The sequence below is a fragment of the Anabrus simplex genome, chromosome 3, assembly GCF_040414725.1.
Source record: "Anabrus simplex isolate iqAnaSimp1 chromosome 3, ASM4041472v1, whole genome shotgun sequence".
Lineage (NCBI taxonomy): Eukaryota > Metazoa > Arthropoda > Insecta > Orthoptera > Tettigoniidae > Anabrus > Anabrus simplex.
The window spans coordinates 6,167,862-6,193,333 of NC_090267.1; the positions used below are offsets into that span (position 1 = coordinate 6,167,862).

The 25,472-nt window shown below is 38.1% G+C and overlaps 1 protein-coding gene across 1 annotated transcript in view; it reads left to right on the plus strand.

Moving 5' to 3' along the window:
• Nucleotides 1-25,472, plus strand: part of LOC136865918 (uncharacterized) — a 180,802-nt gene that overhangs the window by 76,514 nt on the left and 78,816 nt on the right. Inside the window, exons 4-5 of the mRNA XM_068226543.1 lie at nucleotides 7,003-7,083; nucleotides 8,163-8,242. Coding sequence (XP_068082644.1) covers nucleotides 7,003-7,083; nucleotides 8,163-8,242 — 161 coding nt within the window. The remainder of the gene's footprint in view (nucleotides 1-7,002; nucleotides 7,084-8,162; nucleotides 8,243-25,472) is intronic.

The window sequence follows — 25,472 nt, forward strand, 5'->3', positions numbered from 1 at the left end:
GTTACTCTGGATCAGGATTATACAGATTGAAATGCTCTACATGTAATTTTTCTTATGTTGGCCAAACTGGCCGCAGCTTTTCCACCAGATATGCCGAGCATTACAATGCTCAAAGACACAACAAATTCTCCGCAATGGCCAACCACATGAGGGATACAGGGCATAAATTCATCACAATAGAACAAGAGCTCCATATCCTAAAAGGAGTCGATAAAAGTAAACTCATGACAGAATATGAAAATTTATTTATTTTCCTCGACCAACATTTTAATAAAGATAAGAACCTAAATGACACTATTGATAAAAAAAGCCCCTTGTATGAACAGATCCTTTTATTACGAGAATCAACTCCCCTCACCAACATATTCTTAAAAATCTTCAACCTCACATCAGTTACTGTTCCCACCTCCTCTACAGCTAATATACCCCTCTCCGTTCCCCCCACTGCTAGTACCTCTAATTCAAATACAACCAATAAACCCATAGCCACACCCACCGTAACATCGCTCCCTCCAATAGCCTTACACCGATACAACACACGCAGTAATACACTCTCTTCCTTCCCTCCCACCAATAGCAGCCCCCCTCCAAATACTACAAACAAGCCAATAGTTACGTCAACGGAAACAGATCCCCCTCAAACACAAACCTTCAGCTATAACACATATAGCAAGAAGTCTACTGTTGCAAATACTTCTAACTCATAACGTTACAAGCTATCTTTGTCACCGTCAAATGGTAAGTGCACACGATCCTACTTCAATATTTTCAAATATCTTTTCACACAATTAACTCTACGTTTCTTGCTTCCTTTTACAGATTCCACTATTATATGCCTTTTCAACTAGAATATCTACAAACTCACAATTTGCAACATTTGAGCATTACTTCATATTTTGAGATGGTCCATAGAGATCCTATTTGAAACTGTTCTTCAGCTTCTATTCTACAACTTCATATCCTCAACGTGTTTTACAACTTCACCATATGCCTCTGAGTTTCGTCTTTTATCTTCAAGATTTTGATTAACTTTGGATCTCTCGACCAACCTTTGACTTTTATTCTCTCTTCTTTACTTTGATTATATACGATTTTTCGCCATCGTCTAATTATAACCGCCAGACTATCAACTTTATTTTATGCAACCTTACTACTTATTGTATAACAATCTGTTGTTTTATCTATTGCACTTATTTTAGCAGCCTTCTAATGTTAATTTTGTTAACACTTCCACTATTATATCTCATCACATTGTATTTTTAAACAATCATTGTTATTTTTAATGTTATTTTACTTCAAATCTCCTTAAGATTTTAAAATTCATTTCATTATTACATGTTATTTAGACACTTATTTTTAATTTTAGGTTAAGACTATGGCTGATGATGCCTTCAGGGAAGGCGAAGCATGTACTACTATTGGTTAACCAATTTAGGTAAATCATCCAAGACTAGACTTTCTATTGATTAGGTGGTCTAATAAATAACTTACTGTTATTATTTCAACCTTGGGAGGAACCGAGTGCATTTCTACTACTTTGAAAACACTATCAGAATTAATTTACTTCAAAAACCAATTAGGACAGTATGTCTATCAAGAAAGTTTTCAACTTATATGTATGAGTTTTAAAGAGTTATGTGTTCTTAGATGCAAGTTTTCCAAACTGTTCAGACTGTGGTAAAACATTAGGTAGTGGAGGGCTGTACCGAGGGTACACCTTCTCTGTCCCGTTAAACTGTGCGCCTTCCAGAAAGTCATCTGTGTTATGAATCATGAACTAGTGTGTCTAGCATCTAGTGATGTCTCTAGCATCGGCTTATGTACCCCCTCTGGTGGGGTTAAAGACAATTAATTCTTAAGGAAATTTCAAATTTTTGAAGGTGCCAAACTTTAAGTTTGTGAAGATTGTTTTGTTCTCGTGCCAAAGTTGTCAACACTCCTATGGCTTCTTTCTTCCTTAGTTATGAACCCTTCAGGAATTTCATGTATATTTCTCTAGCCAATTAAAGTTAACCATATGTATGGGCATCCTGCCTCTCTGTAATTAGTTCTCAAAATTTCCCCTTGGATATATTATAAAAGCTGGGCACATTAGGGCCGTATTGTCTTCTTCATTGCTCCAGTCTGGAGAGTGTGGCGTGATTAGGAGGCAGGGGCTGCAGGTCGGTGTTTCCAAGGCCTAACAAGTCAAGTAATGGCAGAAATTTCTTAACATACGATAGCTCCAGGCAGATAGCTTGAGGGGAAATTTCAAACTTCTTTTCTTAATGTAAAGTTCTAAAGTCATAGTTTAAATGTAGATTTTTGGCAGGTCTGAAGACTTTCTTCAAATTCTTGCTGGAAAATGTGTAAATTAACGGAACAAAGAAATCATCCCCCTCTGTTGATTCCTTTTCAACTTGGTATGAGGTGACTAAAATTTTCTAAAACTCTATATTCTTAACACTCTTTTGGCATTTAATATTTTTCATTTAGTCACCCCTCTGTAGTGTAGGCTTAGCCTCTTCAACATTGGGCCATAAGCCCTTTTAGGCCCTTAAGAGTTTTTCTGAAGGAAGTGCATTTGTTTCACCTCCTAGCCTTTGTTTATGGCTGATTGTGTTAAACCTTTTTACTTCAAAATTAAAGCATTTAGTATGGGCACTCATTGCCCCCATTTAAATCGTAATTATTGATAGACGAGTGTGTAAAAGACTTTTAGGCAGAAGTATCAGTAAACACAGTATTTGAAGTTGTTAAGGCATAATTTTGTATGAATCTTGTGCCTCTCAGAGGCTGGACTAGAGTACCTTTTTGGGGCTCAGTCTGCTCGAATGTACATGAGTGGATCAAACATGCTCTTGTAAAAGTGTACCTGTTTAGAGATATAGTGCTCATCCCTTGTAGATTGTGTGGAAAATTTCCTCAAGTTTGTGCCTGATTTTTGGACTTATCATCTGCTGTTGTTATAAGAGCTGCCGAGGTCATTGGTTATTGTTTGTTCTAAACTAAAAAATTTAAAATCAGAACAAAAAAGGAGGGTACGAAATGAAATTTCAAAGTTTAGTTCTTTAACTTATGCTCTGTCCATTCACCCGAGCATCTTCTTACACCTCTCAGTTCCAAGATATTTCTGGAACATCTATTATTATTGTGTAATGATAGCAGTTCATAGAGGGATGCTTTGAATATCTATTGTTATTGTGTAATGATAAGAGTTCATAGAGGAGGGCATTGAATATCTATTGTTATTGTGTAATGATAACTGTTCATAGAGGGATGCTTTGAATATCTATTGTTATTGTGTAATGATAAGAGTTCATAGAGGGATGCTTTGAATATCTATTGTTATTGTATATTGATAACTGTTCATAGAGGGAGGCTTTGAATATCTATTGTTATTGTGTAATGATAAGAGTTCATAGAGGGATGCTTTGAATATCTATTGTTATTGTATATTGATAACTGTTCATAGAGGGAGGCTTTGAATATCTATTGTTATTGTGCAATGATAGCAGTTCATAGAGGGAGGCTTTGAATATCTATTGTTATTGTGTAATGATAAGAGTTCATAGAGGGAGGCTTTGAATACCTATTGTTATTGTGTAATGATAAGAGTTCATAGAGGGATGCTTTGAATATCTATTGTTATTGTATATTGATAACTGTTCATAGAGGGAGGCTTTGAATATCTATTGTTATTGTGTAATGATAGCAGTTCATAGAGGGAGGCTTTGAATATCTATTGTTATTGTGTAATGATAAGAGTTCATAGAGGGAGGCTTTGAATACCTATTGTTATTGTGTAATGATAACTGTTCATAGAGGGATGCTTTGAATATCTATTGTTATTGTGTAATGATAAGAGTTCATAGAGGAGGGCTTTGAATATCTATTGTTATTGTGTAATGATAACTGTTCATAGAGGGAGGCTTTGAATATCTATTGTTATTGTGTAATGTTAGCAGTTCATAGAGGGAGGCTTTGAATATCTATTGTTATTGTGCAATGGTAGCAGTTCATAGAGGGAGGCTTTGAATATCTATTGTTATTGTGTAATGATAGCAGTTCATAGAGGGAGGCTTTGAATATCTATTGTTATTGTGTAATGATAACTGTTCATAGAGGGAGGCTTTGAATATCTATTGTTATTGTGTAATGATAACTGTTCATAGAGGGATGCTTTGAATATCTATTGTTATTGTGTAATGATAACTGCTCATAGAGGGAGGCTTTGAATATCTATTGTTATTGTATATTGATAACTGTTCATAGAGGGAGGCTTTGAATATCTATTGTTATTGTGTAATGATAAGAGTTCATAGAGGGGGCCTTGAATATCTGTTGTTATTGTGTAATAATAGCAGTTCATAGAGGGATGCTTTGAATATCTATTGTTATTGTGTAATGATAAGAGTTCATAGAGGAGGGCTTTGAATATCTATTGTTATTGTGTAATGATAACTGTTCATAGAGGGAGGCTTTGAATATCTATTGTTATTGTGTAATGATAGCAGTTCATAGAGGGAGGCTTTGAATATCTATTGTTATTGTGTAATGATAACTGTTCATAGAGGGAGGCTTTGAATATCTATTGTTATTGTATATTGATAACTGTTCATAGAGGGAGGCTTTGAATATCTATTGTTATTGTGTAATGATAGCAGTTCATAGAGGGAGGCTTTGTATATCTATTGTTATTGTGTAATTTTGGTAGTTCATAGAGGGAGGCTTTGAATATCTATTGTTATTGTGTAATGTTAGCAGTTCATAGAGGGAGGCTTTGAATATCTATTGTTATTGTGTAATGATAGCAGTTCATAGAGGGAGGCTTTGAATATCTATTGTTATTGTGTAATGATAGCAGTTCATAGAGGGAGGCTTTGAATATCTATTGTTATTGTGTAATGATAACTGTTCATAGAGGGAGGCTTTGAATATCTATTGTTATTGTATATTGATAACTGTTCATAGAGGTAGGCTTTGAATATCTATTGTTATTGTGTAATGATAACTGTTCATAGAGGGATGCTTTGAATATCTATTGTTATTGTGTAATGATAACTGCTCATAGAGGGAGGCTTTGAATATCTATTGTTATTGTGTAATGATAGCAGTTCATAGAGGGAGGCTTTGAATATGTATTGTTATTGTGTAATGATAAGAGTTCATAGAGGAGGGCTTTGAATATCTCTTGTTATTGTGTAATGATAGCAGTTCATGGAGGGAAGCTTTGAATATCTATTGTTATTGTGTAATGATAGCAGTTCATAGAGGGAGGCTTTGAATATCTATTGTTATTGTGTAATGATAACTGTTCATAGAGGGATGCTTTGAATATCTATTGTTATTGTGTAATGACAAGAGTTCATAGAGGAGGGCTTTGAATATCTATTTTTATTGTGTAATGATAACTGCTCATAGAGGGAGGCTTTGAATATCTATTGTTATTGTGTAATGATTGCCGCTGTAGACAGAGGCTTTGAATATCTGTTGTTATTGTTTAGTGATGGCTGCTTGTTGAGGAAGGTTCTGAATATACTGTCATACGATGGTTTCATTGCCGCCATCTTGTATTGCTGTTTAGGATGTCTTCGGCATCTTGAATCTGGATCTGATGTTCATTTTTCCCAATCACATCACATTTTCTCAGATATCCTATATGACATTTATTTCATCACGTGTACCAATGCACTTCTTGCGTTGTTAGGATGAGATTTCCATGTTCTTTTATTTATTTTATTATTTTATTAATTTGACATCCTCCAGCCATCTCGTATCACGCTCAGGGTGTAGAGCCAGCGACTATGTACAACATAGCTGGCAATGAGTGGCGTCATTCTCTCGTTGTGCTTCGTCCGCGACAATCTGAGTTGTGTTTCGCTTGCTAGTGAAATAGATTCTTGTCTTCATAAGCATTCTATATGTGAGTGACGCAACATGCCATGACGTGGCGTCAAGAACAATCCACATACATTCTGCTATGTATGTGGAAGTTTCATGCTGATGAGATAGCAGATCAACATAACCGAGTTCACGAGAAAGGCCTACTATGCCTACTTTGGCTTTATACTCGGAGACCAAGACAAGCCGTTGGCACACATGAGGCTTGTAGAACCTGTATTGGGCTGTTACAGCAATTTGTGAACAGTAAGCGAACCGCGTTGCCATTCGGTATTCCAGTGGTGTGGCAAGAACCTCCAGGCCACAGTTCTCACTGCTACTTCCGTTCTGTGAATGTGAAGGGATTTAACAGCAGCAACAAAGATAACATTTCGTTCACAAGCGATATTCTATCTGCAATTTTACCCGTTCCTCACGGCCCTGATACACCAGTACTACAGCATCTAGAACATTTACAGGATTGTCCCTCTTCTGAATCTGATGCAGAAATGGTGGACACTAAGTCTATGATTTCTCCCCTGAATGTGTTGAAAAAGAACCGAGACTGTCTGAGCAAAGTGCATTAAATGACTTCGTTCGAGATCGTGGCCGAATCTGCCGAGTTACTCGGGTCTAGACTTCACTTTGAATTAGCACAAAAACCTGATGTGGTAGGGGAAAAATGACTTCAGTTCCGGAATCAGCATGCCCAAAATATAAAGGATCCCTATGTAAACTTTAAGCAATGATTGGAAAGTTTGAATTCGCAGATCAGTGATATCTATTGTTGTGTAGTAATGCCCGCTTATAGAGGGAGGCTTTGAATATCTATTGTTATCATGTAATGATGGTCGATCATAGAGGGAGACCTTATGTATTGTAATTGTGTAATGAAGGCCACTCAAAACAGGAGACTTTGAATATCTATTGTAATTGTGTGATGATGACCGTTCATAGTGGGAGGATTTGATTACCTATTATTATTTATTGTGTAATGATGGCGAGTCATATTTATAGATTTTTGAATATCTATTGTTACATTTTAATTACAGCTGCTTATAAAGGGACACCTATATTTTGTCATCCTTTTTAAGGTACATGTGTCTGAAGATAGTTCTGAAAATATTGACTTTTCTGCAGGAAGAATTTGAACACGAGTCAGCAGTGATATGTTTAAAAGAAGAAACCAAACCAGTGTTTACAGACCCAAGCTCATCACAGGTACGCTGATTTCAATTAATCTATAGATTGGATAGACCATTGTTATTAAACCACTGAACAGATTTCAAACATTCACACCTCTTTTTAGATATGCAATTTTGAGTTCCTTAGAAAAATAGTAATTTTCCAATTTTCTTACAAAGTGTTCGTATTTTCTTCCAGTAGATCTACTAGGTTCTGTATGGTGGCTTCATTGCATTGCTAGTGGTAGCTGGCTTCATTGCTCCTAGCGATATATTGGAGAATTGCCAGTTTACTGTATTTGTATACTGTTGCGATTTTAGCATGAAGTTACTATAAGCTGTTGTTTGAAGTGATGGTGGTACATTTCCTGCAAACAAAGAAATACATGTTATTTTATTTTTAAAGACAAATACCATTTTTCATGTCTGTAACATCGTCAGTTTTTGAGATATAAGGTTCCTCATAAAACATATTCAACCCCTTTTTCACCATTTTTTTTCACCAGCCATAAGGGAATTTTCTGAAAACAGAAAATACATGTTTTTTTTATTTTTGAAAATGATTCCAAATAGTTCTTACTTCTGTAAGCTGATAAGTTTTGAGATATAGATGTACTCATTTAAGCACCCCCTTAGGGATGGAATATCCAAACATTCTCCCTTAGTAATCACAAACACTGTAATATAAATATATCCCCAAAATGTCATTTCTATATGTTGTGTAGTTAGGGCTGGCGTTGATTTCAGCCCCTTACATATGGAGATATTACACATAAACACAATGATGGGTCAGTATAGGAAAAGGGAAGAACAGAAAGAGAAATTTGGAGTTTATTCTTGTCCTTTCAAGTTCCTCTTTTTTCTATTACTCTGTCTTCTGGTGCTGTTGTGATGTTTTTCCTATTATGTGTTCTTCTCCTTGTTCCCAACTCTATATATTTAGACTTGATTTGACACTTGTTTGTTCCTTTTCATTCTTATATTTTTACATGTTGGAGGGTAGTGTTATTTCCAATATGGAATTATGAAATTTATTTCACAGCTATTTCTCGTATATTTATATTATTTATTCTTGTTTCCTTTTCATATTTCTTATGTGATTTTCCTTCTTTATAGCCTGCTGAATATGTTGAGGATGAGGTAAAAATAGAAAGTAGAGTTGATGAAGCAGTCCCATGTGTCAAAGAAGAAAACAAGTAAGTTGCCCTAATCTTACACAATGTGGAATTTGTTCTCTAGCTCCCTCCCTTTACCAGTTGTGAGCGTCAGCTACCGGATCTGTTGTTCATGCATTCAGATGTGGCTGACTGAGCTCCATAGCTGCAGTCGCTTAAGTGCGGCCAGTATCCGGTAATCGGGAGATAGTGGGTTCGAGCCCCACTGTCGGCAGCCCTGAAGATGGTTTTCCGTGGTTTCCCATTTTCACACCAGGCAATTGCGGGGCTGTACCTTAATTAAGGCCACGGCTGCTTCCTTCCCATTCCTAGGCCTTTCCTATCCCATCGTCGCCATAAGGCATATTTGTGTTGGTGCGACGTGAAGCAAATGGTAGATGCGGCTGAGATTGTTAGACATTTATGGGTTGTATTAACACTTGATGTTGTACTCAGCAGTAGATGCCCAACAGAGATCAAGTAGGCCTAAAGGAAAATGTAACAGGCAACCTGCAGACTACCAGGCTCAGGATAATTGTTTGATCACTGTAATGCAAGGTCATATCAAGTAAAGTGTTCAGTTACTTAAGAATAGCTCAAATCTATTTCTGGATTTAATTTTATTGAAGAGTTCTGTAGAAATATGTTCCAAAGTTAGTTTGTTTATGATACTTGTCAGCAACAATAAAAATGTTTGAATGTAGAATACATTGAAGTTGAATGTATATATATTTAATATATTGAAAATTATACAAATGTTTCAAACTATCATCACTAAACATATGAAACAATAATACAATGCCTCATTGATCAATACAGGAAGTTTTGCTGTATTATGATGTCATTGACAGGAAACAAAGCAGTGTTTTGAACCATTGTTCTAAAACATGTATTAACGTAAATGGTGATGCATATCTTATTACTGGTTAACATGAAGTACATTAGAATTTTGGTAATCCAGACAACACTAATCCAAAATTTTAGATACTCTGAACCTAAATCTGTGATGGAGGGGAAAAAAATATTAAAATAACTCCTGAAATATAGAAGAAGTATATTATCACAGCACTGTACTTAAAATGATTACATTATTTTACTGTATGTACTTGTATTTTATAATGCACTTCTTAACATAATTTTCCTCTTAATTGTATATTGAGACAGTATCTTTCACTTAAGTAGAAAAATTAATAATCTTCTTTTGACATAAGGAATTAAACCTGCTAGATGATGCTGAGTTGCACCAGCATCGCATAATCATCAAGTCAGTCATCAGATAGCAGGGTGTTGTTCTATGTAGCGTAATTCCATTTCAAGAACATTTGCAACATCTGAATATGGCAAGAGATCCTGTATCTTCAGAGTTGCCATCAGGTCGATTGTGGCGCATACAGACACTGTCTTTGTCTCTGAGGTCTTGATGACCTATTGTCAACTTGTATCCAATCTTGAAAGCAATTTTCGTTTGCATCCTTGAATTATAGGATTTTTTGAACAGGGTATCATCATCGTTTTATGTTTGAATGGATGGAGTTTCCTCAAACACAGGACTTCCTCACAGTTCCTTCCATTATTTTTTTAGTAGATGTTTACTACAATTCTTCCAAGTCACAGCTACCCAGTGGTAACAGAGTTTATGGTTGTTTTTTAATATTTCATAAGATAGAACTGAGTATCCTTGTTTCAAAACTGATCATCTAACAGTTTACTAATTTTACAAGAGAGTTGAAAACTTGTTCCAGGCTGTAACTAAGATGCAGTGGTCAAACATTTACAGTGGTTTGATTCCTTGTCAACTTTAAAGCTGTGGAAATGGGTTACACTTTAAATGAAATATATATTGCAATGTATTAGTCTAAACAGCAGTATGAACATACTGAAACAATATTTATTATACACTGGTTTTGTATTATAAAGCAGTATTGATAATTGTTTACATTGTTATAGATAACACAAATTCCTTTTAGAATATGAAAGCACAGTCACAATATCATTGAGCAAGTTATAAATTAAAACTAACATCAGTCATTGCCTGCTAAAGAGTGGTCTTGCACTGACCCTCCCCTCCACAGCGTCCTTATAGAATGAGAGATTATTCAGGTCCTTCCAATAGTTGCCACATCCATCATTTTTTTGACATCCTAAAGAAAGTGGACTAGGTCTGATATCAGCTATGCTTTTGATGCTCTTTGCATTGTTACCTCTTCTCCTCTAATGAGGACATGGACTTTGCCCTTGGATTTTGTTAAGCAGAATGCTTTGCTTCTGAAAATTTAAAGTGCCATAGAAAGATTCCGCAGCTTCATTACGTCTCTTACAGCTGTCCTCTAGTCTAATGTTACAACATTTTTTTTGCTTTGACAACTTGCCCATAATATTCAAGAATGGTGATATATTCCATGGGGTCAGCAATAACATTTTCTTTTATAAGTGACAAAACACAAAGAATCTCCTGGCTCAGGAAAAATAAACTTGATGTTTTTAATTGTATCTAATCTACAGAAATTTACTATACATGTCTTCTGATAATGATAAGTGTTGATTGACGTTTTAATGCTACAACGTTGTGGATGTCCACTTCAGAAAGCAAACTCCAGTGATGTAAATAATGAGCTAGCAACCGAATGAGTGGTGCAAATGAACAGTTTTTTAACCGAATGGATGTTTCCGCATGCCACAAAGTGTGGCAAATGAAAAGTTATGTTTCCATTTTTTTTTGCGGTATGAGGAGATCCTACAGCTAACTCATTTTCACAAAACGTTGCAGATGATCACTTCAGAAACTGCCCTCTCCTTCAGCTAGAGTTTGTAGAAGCATTTGCCAGTAATTTCATATTATATTTCTTTGACTCATGGTACAAATTTTGCCAGACTACTGTCACATTTTGTTTTTTGCCTCCATTCACTAGCTAGCATAGCCAAAGAACAAGATAGAGCATTGTCAATAGGGAAAATGCATGATCCGGGGTTTTAATTCAAAATATGCTAATCTGATTCAAAATTTCATTCAAAATTCAAAAATGTGATCAGAATGTACAAATAATAACTCCAAACATTATATATATCTAAATCAATGTACAAAACTGTCACATGACGCAAGTACGCGATCTCATTGGTCTGACGTCATTGTACAGGTTGACTGAATTAGCAGACGAAATAACACATAGTGTGCTGTAAGAAGAAGGATATACTTCACTTATTTCTACTTCATGTTAGTGTCTGGTATGGTTAAATTCGAGGTCTATACATTGGATAATAATCTGAGTGGTATATTTTAGACTTAAAATGAATCCTGCGCAGACAGTGAGGCTGAAAACTTATAAATGGTGTATAGTTCCGATGTGCATACCATCACATACCATCCCAAACAAATTGTTTATAAATGTTCCAAAGATGCTAAAACTAGGGAGAAATGGATTTTGGTGAGCCGGAGAAATGCTGGCGATATATCGGAAAAGTCTACAGTTTATTTTTTTGAAGATTTTAAGATGAATTTGTTTGAATTTTCAATCACTTTTCCATGTCAGCTGTTCTAGTAGTAAAACTTTAAATTTTAATGTATGATGCATTATTTAAATGCTTCAATTACATCTTGGAATATGAAAGTAATAAACAGTGCATTAATTACTGCTGATTATTAAAGTATTCTCCAAACCTAACCTATGTTTTGGGTGATCCATGTCAAGATAATAAATCAAAGGGGTTATGAACCATTTTGACAGCTCTAATTCTAGCAATTTACCTTGGCATGCGACAGTTATTTATGTCTTTATTGAAGAGCTTAATTTGTAAAGAAATTTAGGCTATATCTAAATACTCTATAATATACCAAAAAATAGGCGTGTACATCATAAAAGGAAACAACGTGAATTTAACAAATGTATAACTGTACACAAAACCAATGCTTGTCTGTTGGGGTCTTATAACTTAAAATTGCTCAATTATAATAATTATCATAATATTAGTGAAATAAATAACACAATTGCACACAGGTGAAAATAGTGATGTTGGTGTTTAAAATATTATCCAACTTAGCCTAAGTTTTAGGTTATACAAGCCAAGTCAATAAACCGAAGGGTAAAAATACCGGGCGAGTTGGCCGTGCGGTTAGGAGCGCACAGCTGTGAGCTCGCATCTGGGAGAGAGTAGGTTTCGAACCCCACTGCCAGCAGCCCTGAAGATGGTTTTCTGTGGTTTCCCATTTTCACACCAGGCAAATGCTGAGGCTGTACCTAAGGCCATGGCTGCTTCGTTCCCATTCCTAGGCCTTTCCTGTCCCATCATTGCCGTAAGAACTATAAGTGACGGTGTGACGTAAAGCAAAGAGCAAAAAAAAAAAGTAAAAGTCACAGCACCCAAAGACATTCCTGTATTGAACGACTAAAATGTAACCAGGACACTTTTCTTGCCTGATATGCTCAGCTTGTTAAAAGCCAAATGTAATTAATGTTATTGTCTTTACGCCCCGCTAACTATTTCTACAGTTTTCAGAGACACCGATGTGCAGGAATTTAGTCCTGTAGGAGTTCTTTTACGTGCCAGTAAATCTACCGACACGAGGCTGACGTATTTGAGCACCTTCAAGCACCACCGGACTGAACCAGGATCGAACCTGCCAAGTTGGGGTCAGAAGGCCAGCACCTCAACCATCTGAACCACTCAGTCCGACTTGTGAAAACTAGATGAAGTCATATTTATCTTTAACATGTTTAACTTTTTTCCTCCACAAAGATATTCAGTGTATCACTTTCATGGGCCCCGGAAGTGGGTAGGCCAGTTGTCCCAACCATAAATATATAGTTTTGGGGAATGATAGATTATAGCCCTATAGTTCTATGATCTTTCTTTCTTTCTTTCTTTCTTAATCAGTTTATCCTTCAGGGTTGGTTTTCTCTCGGACTCAGCGAGGGATTTCACCTCTACCGCTTCAAGGGCAGTGTCCTGGAACGTGAGACTTTGGGTAAGGTGATGAAACTGGTGAGGAGGGCCATTACCTCACCCAGGCGGCCTCACCTGCTATGCTCAACAGAGGCCTTGTTGGAGGATGGGAGGATCGGAAGGGATAGACAAGGAAGAGGGAAGGAAACGGCCGTGGCCTTAGGTGCCTGGAGGAGAAGTGGGAAAATACGAAAAACCACTTCGAGGATGGCTGCGGTGGGATTCGAAACCCCTCTACTCAGTTGACCTCCCGAGGCTGAGTAGACCCCGTTCCAGCCCTCATACTATTTGTTTTCAACTTTCATGGCAGAGCCGGGAATCGAAACCGGGCCTCCGGGAGTGGCAGCTAATCACATTAACCACTACACCACAGAGGCGGACTAGTACTATAATGCTACCTAGATGTTTATGTTAGTGCTGAAATCTGATTTCTTACTTTACTAATGCTGAAAGCCCGAAAATATAATGTTATTCTTTAATATGGGAATCAGTCTAGAAGGAAATGTTGAAAGTGATGTGATCTATCCAGGTTCGTTGTTATCCTAATACTATGGGTTACAGTACATTGCACGTATATAAAGACGCCACTTACAAACTTGCTTTTTTTCCGCGAATTTCTGCTGCCACAAAAGTCACTATTTTTTAAGAATGATGACATCTACACATGGTAGATTGTCTGTTTTGAACCTCTCTTCTGTTATTTCGAAGTTATTCGCGATCATGAATAATAAACAATTGGCTTTTAGCAACGGCTGATGCACAACGGCTGATGCACAACGGCTGGTAGAGCTACATGCGATACTGGATCGTGACGTCACAGCGCGCCGCTTACGTTAGAGGCTGTTTCACTCACCTTGTGGAAAGGCACTATTAAATATTTTTTTAATGGTAGAAAACAAGGCAACTTACCACAATGTAATACGTTTACGTACTATTTCATTGGTGTACTTTTCAAAAAAAATATTTTTTAAAATTATGCATGTTCCCTATTTAGGAGTCGAAATGGAAAACGACGTAAGTGCCGCAGACGCCATTTTGAGGTTTTTGTTACAATATGAGACTTAGTGTTGTGGTGTTCCCTCTGGAAAGGATTCATGTACCAGAAACATTTACATTCATTCCAAGCACGGTACGAAGATAGCGTTAGCATTTCGAGCAGACACTAGTGCCAGTCACCGTGGCCTGGGGAGTGACGCTAGTTCCTAGGGAGTTCGTCAGTGTGTGTAGTTACATGTAATTAATCTCATAATACAACCGTATTGAGGACAATATATATTAAAATTATAAAATCCTTATATTAACAACCACCTACTGAATACAATACATTGCTCATTGAATTATAAAATAATCATGAGTTGTCTTAAATAATGGAACATGTTTCGTTCGACATAGCGAACATCATCAGCCATTAATTTACAAAGGTTAGGTCAGGGCCCTGAGCTGAAATGATAAAAAATGTTAAAAGAGTGACAATGCCGTAATAAAAAGTAAATGATAACATTAGACTTGAAATTATAACAATATGTACAGATTAACAGCAAGTATTTGTAGTGGAATACATTGAACGATGGTAGTCTGTAAAGTTAAAACAATTATGAGGTTGTTAAAGTAAAAAAATAGATATAGTGGACCTTAAAATATATGTCAGTGCGTGAAGCGTGGATTAATTATTGTGCCATAATCTGCTCCATCCATCTCTGGTTTGCTGGAACTCTCCTTACTTTCAAGATTATAGTTACTCTTTAACGAGTCCACCATTGGTGTCCTGCATTGTATACGATTAATTTTACTGCTAGCATGTAAATACGGACTAGTTCAACTTGTATTTCCTTCTGGCATTGTGTTTGGCTCTCCTACAGAATTCCTAACTACTGGAGTTCATGTCATATCAACCTTAGTTTCGTCGCCATGCACCTTTTAACTGGTTCAGTTTGACTCGTCCTATTCAATAAACTCTATTTCAACTTTTGTTTTTGCTCAATTTAAAGAACTCCGTCGTCAATAATTAATCCACGCTTCACGCATTGACATATATTTTAAGGTCCACTATATCTGTTTTTTTCTTTAACAACCTCATGATTGTTTTAACTTTACAGACTACCATCGTTCAATGTATTCCACTACAAATACTTGCTGTTAATCTGTACATATTTTTATAATTTCATGTCTAATGTTATCATTTTACTTTTTATGACGGCATTGTCACTCTTTTAACATTTTTTATCATTTCAGCTCAGGGCCCTGACCTAATCTTTGTAAATTAACGGCTGATGATGTTCGCTATGTCGAACGAAACATGTTCCATTATTTAAGACACCTCACGATTATTTTATAATTCAATGAGTAATGTATTGTATTGAGTAGGTGGTTGTTAATAAAAGGATTTTATAATTTTAATATATATTGTCCTCAATACGGTTCTATTATGAGATTAATTACATGTAACTTAGCTGCCTACCAGGCTACAAAAAGGAATAGATATCTTAATCTCAAAGTCAAGGTCAGCAAATTATCTAGAGATATTCAGTTTTTAAAAGAATGTATGAAGCATGGACTAATTCCCAAATTTCTAAAACACCTTCAAAGAAAAAACTTCTCGACTTCTGATTCACGTAAAACTCAAAAGAATGTTAATGAATTTTGGTTAAAAAACGAAATCAAGGCGCATTACAAAAATAAATCGTTCCTAAACCTACAGCTTTATAAGACGCATCTTGAAATATCCTCTAGTATGTCCCCATTAGAATGGAGTTCATACTCCAGGTTTGTCAATGAAAAGGTACATGTCATAGTGAAGAAGAAACAGACAACATTAGACAATAAACTGATACAATTGCAAAACACTAAGAATAAACTGAGTAGTGTCAACAGTAAAACTAACCTCCCTTCCACCGACTTAAATCATTTTCCTACAACGGTGAACTTATCTAATACCGACTTTTCAGATAATGAACTATCCCTACTTGATAAAGGCCTGAAATTTAATTGGCCTAACCCAAAAAAAAACTGACGATCTGATTACTACAGTCGCGGAAATTGAATCTAACATTCAAAAACTCCCCGTAGAAGTGCATAAAGACATTAAATATGAAATAAAGAAAAAGCTCCCTTTTCTGGTGAATGAACTGAAAACTACCTCGAATCTGACCCTTAGCAAACAAATACATGATGTAAGAAATAAAATTAATAATAATAATATTATCGTCACTAAAGCTGATAAAGGTCCCACCATAGTATTACTACATAAAGATTATTACATTTAAAAAAAACGAAGATTTTTTCGCTAATAGCAGCTTTACTATTATTAATAAAGATCCCACCCCCAAAATCCAATGAAGTTTGAAGAACCTATTGAAGAATCTACCGTTCTTATTACCAGAACACGAATATCAGAAACTTATAATAATGAACCCGAAACTTCCAACTGCAAAAGCTTTGCCAAAAATCCATAAAGAAGACGTACCTATACGCCCTATTATCAACTGCATGAACAGCCCTTCTTACAAAGTTTCAAAATTTTTGCATAATTTTCTCAGTAAACACTTTAAATTCAATAATACAGCCTATATAAGAAATTCCGTCGAATTTTGTGAAAAATTATCGAAATGCAATCTTGAGCATAATCATATAATGGTATCCTATGATATTACCAATATTCCGGTAAGCAAAACTGTCAAGATTATTAAATCAAACCTTTTAAAACACAGTAACCTTAGCAAATGCGAAATAGATAATTTCATCAGTCTGTTAGAATTTGTACTTAATAGTAACTATTTCACCTTCAATAATAGAATATACTATCAAAAGGGCTTAGCAATGGGTGACCCAGTCTCGGGCATTCTAGCTAATATCTTTATGGATGATTTGGAAAATAACAAAATAATCAATAATATTAATGGTCTTCAATTATGGTTAAGGTATGTTGATGACACTTTTGCCATTATAGATACACAGAAAAACGATAGTCACAGTGTGCTAATATCCCTTAATGAGCTTGACAATGATGTCAAATTCACTAAGGAAGACGAGATCAATGGTTCTCTAAACTTTTTGGATTTAAACGTTTCAAGAGAGAATAATAAGTTCATTTTTCAAATATTTAGAAAGCCTTCTTTTGCCCCCATCACTATAAGAAACGATTCCTTACATCTGCAATCTCATAAACAGGTTGCATTTTTTAGTCTTGTCTATAGAGCATTAAAAATTCCGCTGAGAACTGAAAATCGCAAAAAAGAACTAAACTATATTAAGGATTTGGCCAGAATTAATGGCTATAATCCCTTAATGATTAATAAAATCATTAACAAGATAAAATTAAAAACCGCAACGAAATTGATTCCGGACAAGCCTAAAAAAACGAAATATGCTCCCTTCACCTACACGAATCCAGGCCTATTTCAAGTTACTAACCCTCTAAAGAAATACGACATTAATATCGCTTATAGAACCCGATATATGAACCGTAATATATTCTTCAATTCAAATATAGTTAACATTAATCACAATAAATTCTCGAACTCTGGTATCTATAGGCTTAAATGCACCCATTGTGGATTCTCCTATATCGGACAGACTGGACGTAGCTTTTTGACCAGATACCTTGAACACTACAACGCTTCGAAACATAAAAAGTATTCCGCCATGAGCACCCATATGGAAGAGACTGGCCACAGTTTTACTACAATTGAAAAAGACCTTCAAATCTTGAAATATGTCAATAAAAGTAAACTTATGACAGAGTTTGAGAACATTTACATATTCCTAGACCAGCATTTTAACGGAAATCAAAATTTAAATGATACTTCAGAAATTAAAAGTCCAATAATCGAGAAAATTCCAGAACTACTCTCTCTTTTCAATAGAAATAACAATAACTTTACGAGAATCTTTAATTATACAACTGTTAATAATACAACAACTACTACTCTGATGCCCTCTCATGCAACACCCCCTCCTCCTCACATGACTCACTCCCCGCCTCTACGTATACATACATACAACACTAGAAGCAGCAATAAGGTTACTCACCAGTTTGCTTTACACAGCCAACGCTAGCGAACACCTCACACTAGTCCCAAGGGTAAGCCTCCTTTTTCAAATTTTACCCCCCCCCGTTATAACATAACTTCATTTTTCCTCCCTTTTCTTTCATTCCAGATTTCTAACTCCAATTGTGCCATAATCTGCTCCATCCATCTCTGGTTTGCTGGAACTCTCCTTACTTTCAAGATTATAATTACTCTTTAACCCCTCAGCGCCGACCTCTATACGTGGTATAGACCCCCTTTTCTTCCGTAGCCGCCGACCTCTATACGTGGTATAGACCCATACATGGTTTCGCATTTACGGCTATAGCGTGAAGAGTTTTGGTGTTACGGATATGCAAATTGTTTTGTTTCCAAGAAGACATTTTCGGGTTTATCAGTGTTCTAAATAAGTATTGAAAATCGTTAAAGTGTAGCTGCTTTTGCAAGGATAAGTATATGTCAATTAGGTCTGAGCACCAATCCCTGCTTTTTTAATAGTCCGTTTGCTTCATTCTTTCCCACAGAATAAAATAAAGAAATGATGATCTGAGAAGTTTGTCTTTTCGTGTGATGTTCTTTGCTCTAATTTTGTATTAAGAGTGCGGTTTATTTGTTATATTTGTCTTTATTTCTCAGCTTGTAGTCTTTTCGTAACTCTCTACGAGTACTCTGTATAGGCATCAGTTAGTGCTGCTCTCTGTCATACGACATGAGAAGCAGTTGTGCGTGGTATATATCTCGTTTAAAAGACGATGTATCGACCTTTTAATCTGAAATATGTATCGAGTTGTTTTGATTCGTCATAAATGTTATTCCCCTCATTCAGTTTCGTCCTGCCGCTTTCGGTCCCGCTGCAGCTTCATCAGCTTGTGTGACGCACCGCGCTCAATGGCTACTTCCTGTTGAGTGTAGCGTGCTTGAAATATTGTATAATTCAAATGAAAGTTTAGTCGGAAGTAGTAGTGGCAGTATTAGCAGTAGTGATAATGAAATAGATGATGTAGCAGTGGTAAATGATGAGAGTGACGATGAGGAGGAACCAGTACTTGGAAATTTCGTGTAGGAGGCTATAGATACGCATACAGGTCAAAGGGAAGCTTTCAACAGTGAATTATGATTCCTAGATTCTCCAATAATATTTAGACAAGTCACAGGGACAAACATTGAGCAGTTATCTTATCAGTTTCAGCTGATGGAAGGTTTGTTTACGTAGTACAAAATACGCTTCTCGGGCGGGAAACGAAATATTCAAGGCCGGCGCGCATCAGATAATACAGTTCCAAGGTTGCAGGAAATACATTTTATCAGGAAATTAGCACCCAAGAGTAAGAAATCCAAACCTCAGAGACGTTGTATCGCGTGTTCAAAACACGGTGAAAAGAAGACATCGGTGTACTGCTGCCAGGAGTGTGCCTTGGGTCTCTGTCTCGAAGAGTGCTTCGAACTCTATCACACGGAACTAAATTACTAAGGAAATGTGAAACAATTATGTAATTATCTTCATGTACATAGTTCTACCATAAGGAATTCCAAATTTCGTGAATATCGGGCCACTCTTATACTAGTAGTAACGCTTTAAGTGAATCAATGTATTTCAGTCGCGCGTAGTTGAAATCTCATCCGGCCACGGGATAGGAAGCTCTTTAAACGGCTGCGACGCTGAGGGGTTAACGAGTCCACCATTGGTGTCCTGCGTTGTATACGATTAATTTTACTGCTAGCGTGTAAATACGGACTAGTTCAACTTGTATTTCCTTCTGGCATTGTGTTTGGCTCTCCTACAGAATTCCTAACTACTGGAGTTCACGTCATATCAACCTTAGTTTCGTTGCCATGCGCCTTTTAACTGGTTCAGTTTGACTCGTACTATTCAATAAACTCTATTTCAACTTTTGTTTTTGCTCAATTTAAAGAACTCCATCGTCAGTAATTAATCCACGCTTCACGCATTGACATATATTTTAAGGTCCACTATATCTATTTTTTTACTTTAACAACCTCATAATTGTTTTAACTTTACAGACTACCATCGTTCAATGTATTCCACTACAAATACTTGCTGTTAATCTGTACATATTGTTATAATTTCAAGTCTAATGTTATCATTTTACTTTTTATTACGGCATTGTCACTCTTTTAACATTTTTTATCATTTCAGCTCAGGGCCCTGACCTAATCTTTGTAAATTAATGGCTGATGATGTTCGCTATGTCGAACGAAACATGTTCCATTATTTAAGACACCTCATGATTATTTTATAATTCAATGAGTAATGTATTGTATTCAGTAGGTGGTTGTCAATAAAAGGATTTTATAATTTTAATAATGTGTGTAGTGCCGCAGCTCGCACCGCATTACATTGTACTAGCCTGTGCTGTTATAGTGGTTGTGTGACACGTTATTGCATTGTGTGTGTAATGCAGATGAACTGACATGGAACATATGTCTCGCAAGGTTTACAAATCAACGATCGTAAGGAAAAATGTACCGCTGGTAAACCTTACACAACATCTACAGGTCGTGAGATTCCTAGCAAGAAAGCGCCATCAGAACAACTTACATATAAGTGTAAATATGCTCGTAAGACGTAACTACACGAGTACAGGGAGAGTCTGTTCACCCAGTTCTACACTTTGGGCAAAAATGAGCAAGGTACACACCTTTTAAATAGACTGGAACTTGTGAACGTAAAGTGAAGACGACACGGAACATACAGCCAGCTGCCAGAAAGTAAGAGACAAGTAACAGTGTGCTACAGTGTCCCTAACGGAAGAGGTGAGCATGTGCAAATGTGCAGTAAGACATTCAAGGACACTTTTGCTGTGACAAATCAGTGACTTCGGACACTTCAAGAAAAGAAAAAGAAAACTGTTTTTGTTTATGAAGACGGAAGGGGAAAAATTGAGGCTTAAACAGGCATAAGGTTACCACAAATGACAGGGATCTGGTGAAAAACCATATAAATTCCTTTCCCCGAGTACGCAGTCATTACGGTAGGAAGAAATCACAGAAAGAAGATCTCAGTCCGTATTTAAGTTATTACTGGATGTTTACTGCGTTAAAAAAAATATCCAGACAATAACGTGACATACAAATACTATTGCGGCGTCTTCAAGACCGATTTTAAGACACTCTCCATTGATAAACCCACAACAGACACTGCATGCTGCTGTGAAAGCCACGTCTTCAGAGTCGGAACGACATAAGGCCAACAGTGAACTACAGCTACATGTAGAGTGAACGGAAGAAACAAAAAACACTAATGAAAAGTAATATCTGTGATTCTCACTTACCCACCAGTAGTACCTGCACAGTGAGTGTGGATATGCAACAGGTTCTGTTTGTTCCGACCCTCATGCATTCCAGTAAGTTTTACTCACGACAACTAGCTTGCTATAATCAATGTATATATGATTCAGGCACCAATGACAGTTTCATGTGCTTGTGGGATGGAGGGAGCGGAGGTTAAGGGGGTAATGAAATATCTTCTTGTTTATTCAAAGTGATGACGTTTGGATATACAAACAAACGATACATTGTTATATGGTGTGAGAAGTGCGCATCACAAAACAATAACAAGATGATGAATGACACTCAGTTATTTAGTTGCCAAAGAACATTTCGACAGCCTGTTTCCAGTCATTCGACCGGGTCAGGAATGGAATGAATGAAGCGGCGAGGATAGGAACTGTGCCGCCGCCGAAACCTGTCGCACTCCTCTGGCGCAATGACTAATGAATGACAGATGAAATGAAATGATAATGGAGAGTGTTGCTGGAATGATAGATGACAGGGAAAAATGGGAGTACCCGGAGAAAAACCTGTCCCACCTGCGCATTGTCCAGCATAAATCACACACTGAGTAAAGGTGATTGGTTTGACTTTGGAGCTCTCACCAACGAGTACATCAATACTACCAAGCTGCAGCTCAGTAAAGCCTCACACATTAGAGTGACTAAACAACACCCAAAAGTAATAAATGTCAGAATGTCATTCGATAGTGTTTGGGTGTCCTACAAAATATTTCAGAAAACAAAGAAAATGTGGGGGGGTTCCTCCACCATCACATTTCCCCCGTGTGCAGAAGCATCATCATATCAGTGCAGAAAGAAAGAAGAATCTGCTAGTGCTCTGTGACTACTTAGATGTAAAGTATAGAAATTACTATAGTCAGCTTTGTTGAGAAGAAACAGTGTGTTTATAACCATGTACAGTGTAACATTCATATGCGGATATTATCCACTTCATAACACGTCCTGCACTTATTGTATGTTTCATTTCATGATGATGATGATTACAGTGTTCTTTAACATGATCTATGTTGTATAGGAAAGACACTTGGTGTAAGGTCAAAGAAATATTGATGTTTAGTTACGAAATGTGCACAGTACGTAAAATTAATTGGAAATGTGTCATTTGTTTACCCTTTCCACGTTAGATAGTACGTAGGCTTACATCACAATGTATGAGAGAGAAAATGTTATGAGTACATACATATACCACTCACTAAAATGTTCCTAAATTCACTGAGTACGTTCCAAAATAGAATGAAAGGTCATTTATTATTACGTTGCATAATGACCTGGAAAACGTCATATGTGCCAGCAGAGGGAAATGGAGAAAAATGTCATGCTATATTCTTGACAGCAATAGTTTTGTCCATATTTCTCCACTTAAGTTACTTCTGGCACTTAACTCGTTTTCCATTTCCACTCCTCAATTAGAATGAAAGCTTGAGGGAAAATTCCATTTTCTGTATTGAATATTTAATTGTGGGAACAAATTAATTCTCAAATCAGCACTGCTGACATGTGTCCTCACCACTGCTGACATGTGTCCTCACCACTGCCCTCTTGTGTCCTCACCACTGCTGACATGTGTCCTCACCACTGCTGACATGTGTCCTCACCACTGCTCACTAGTGTCCTCACCACTGCTGACATGTGTCCTCACCACTGCTGACATGTGTCCTCACCACTGCTCACTTGTGTCCTCACCACTGCTGACATGTGTCCTCACCACTGCTCTCTTGTGTCCTCACCACTGCTGACATGTGTCCTCACCACTGCTGACATGTGTCCTCACCACTGCTCACTAGTGTCCTCACCACTGCTGACATGTGTCCTCACCACTGCTGACATGTGTCCTCACCACTGCTCACTAGTGTCCTCACCACTGCTGACATGTGTCCTCACCACTGCTCTCTTGTGTCCTCACCACTGCTCACTAGTGTCCTCACCACTGCTGACATGTGTCCTCACCACTGCTCTCTTGTGTCCTCACCACTGCTCACTTGTGTCCTCACCACTGCTCACTTGTGTCCTCACCACTGCTACTTGTGTCCTCACCACTGCTGACATGTGTCCTCACCACTGCTCACTAGTGTCCTCACCACTGCTGACATGTGTCCTCACCACTGCTCTCTTGTGTCCTCACCACTGTTCACTTGTGTCCTCACCACTGCTCACTAGTGTCCTCACCACTGCTCACTAGTGTCCTCACCACTGCTGACATGTGTCCTCACCACTGCTGACATGTGTCCTCACCACTGCTGACATGTGTCCTCACCACTGCTGACATGTGTCCTCACCACTGCTCTCTTGTGTCCTCACCACTGCTGACATGTGTCCTCACCACTGCTGACATGTGTCCTCACCACTGCTGACATGTGTCCTCACCACTGTTCACTTGTGTCCTCACATACTGCTGACATGTGTCCTCACCACTGCTGACATGTGTCCTCACCACTGCTCACTAGTGTCCTCACCACTGCTGACATGTGTCCTCACCACTGCTGACATGTGTCCTCACCACTGTTCACTAGTGTCCTCACCACTGTTCACTTGTGTCCTCACCACTGCTGACATGTGTCCTCACCACTGCTCTCTTGTGTCCTCACCTACTGCTGACATGTGTCCTCACCACTGCTCACTTGTGTCCTCACCACTGCTGACATGTGTCCTCACCACTGCTGACATGTGTCCTCACCACTGCTGACATGTGTCCTCACCACTGTTCACTAGTGTCCTCACCTACTGCTGACATGTGTCCTCACCACTGCTCACTAGTGTCCTCACCACTGCTGACATGTGTCCTCACCACTGCTCACTAGTGTCCTCACCACTGCTGACATGTGTCCTCACCACTGCTCACTTGTGTCCTCACCACTGTTCACTAGTGTCCTCACCTACTGCTGACATGTGTCCTCACCACTGCTGACATGTGTCCTCACCACTGTTCACTTGTGTCCTCACCACTGTTCACTAGTGTCCTCACCACTGCTCACTTGTGTCCTCACCACTGCTGACATGTGTCCTCACCACTGCTCTCTTGTGTCCTCACCACTGCTCACTTGTGTCCTCACCACTGCTCACTTGTGTCCTCACCACTGCTGACATGTGTCCTCACCACTGCTCACTAGTGTCCTCACCACTGCTCACTAGTGTCCTCACCACTGCTGACATGTGTCCTCACCACTGCTGACATGTGTCCTCACCACTGCTGACATGTGTCCTCACCACTGCTGACATGTGTCCTCACCACTGCTGACATGTGTCCTCACCACTGCTGACATGTGTCCTCACCACTGCTCACTTGTGTCCTCACCACTGCTCACTAGTGTCCTCACCACTGCTCACTTGTGTCCTCACCACTGCTGACATGTGTCCTCACCACTGTTCACTAGTGTCCTCACCACTGTTCACTAGTGTCCTCACCACTGCTGACATGTGTCCTCACCACTGCTGACATGTGTCCTCACCACTGCTGACATGTGTCCTCACCACTGCTCACTTGTGTCCTCACCACTGCTCACTAGTGTCCTCACCACTGTTCACTAGTGTCCTCACCACTGCTGACATGTGTCCTCACCACTGCTGACATGTGTCCTCACCACTGCTGACATGTGTCCTCACCACTGCTCACTTGTGTCCTCACCACTGCTCACTTGTGTCCTCACCACTGCTGACATGTGTCCTCACCACTGCTGACATGTGTCCTCACCACTGTTCACTTGTGTCCTCACCACTGCTCACTTGTGTCCTCACCACTGCTGACATGTGTCCTCACCACTGCTGACATGTGTCCTTACCACTGTTCACTAGTGTCCTCACCACTGTTCACTTGTGTCCTCACCACTGCTGACATGTGTCCTCACCACTGCTCTCTTGTGTCCTCACCACTGCTGACATGTGTCCTCACCACTGCTCACTTGTGTCCTCACCACTGCTGACATGTGTCCTCACCACTGCTGACATGTGTCCTCACCACTGTTCACTAGTGTCCTCACCACTGCTCACTTGTGTCCT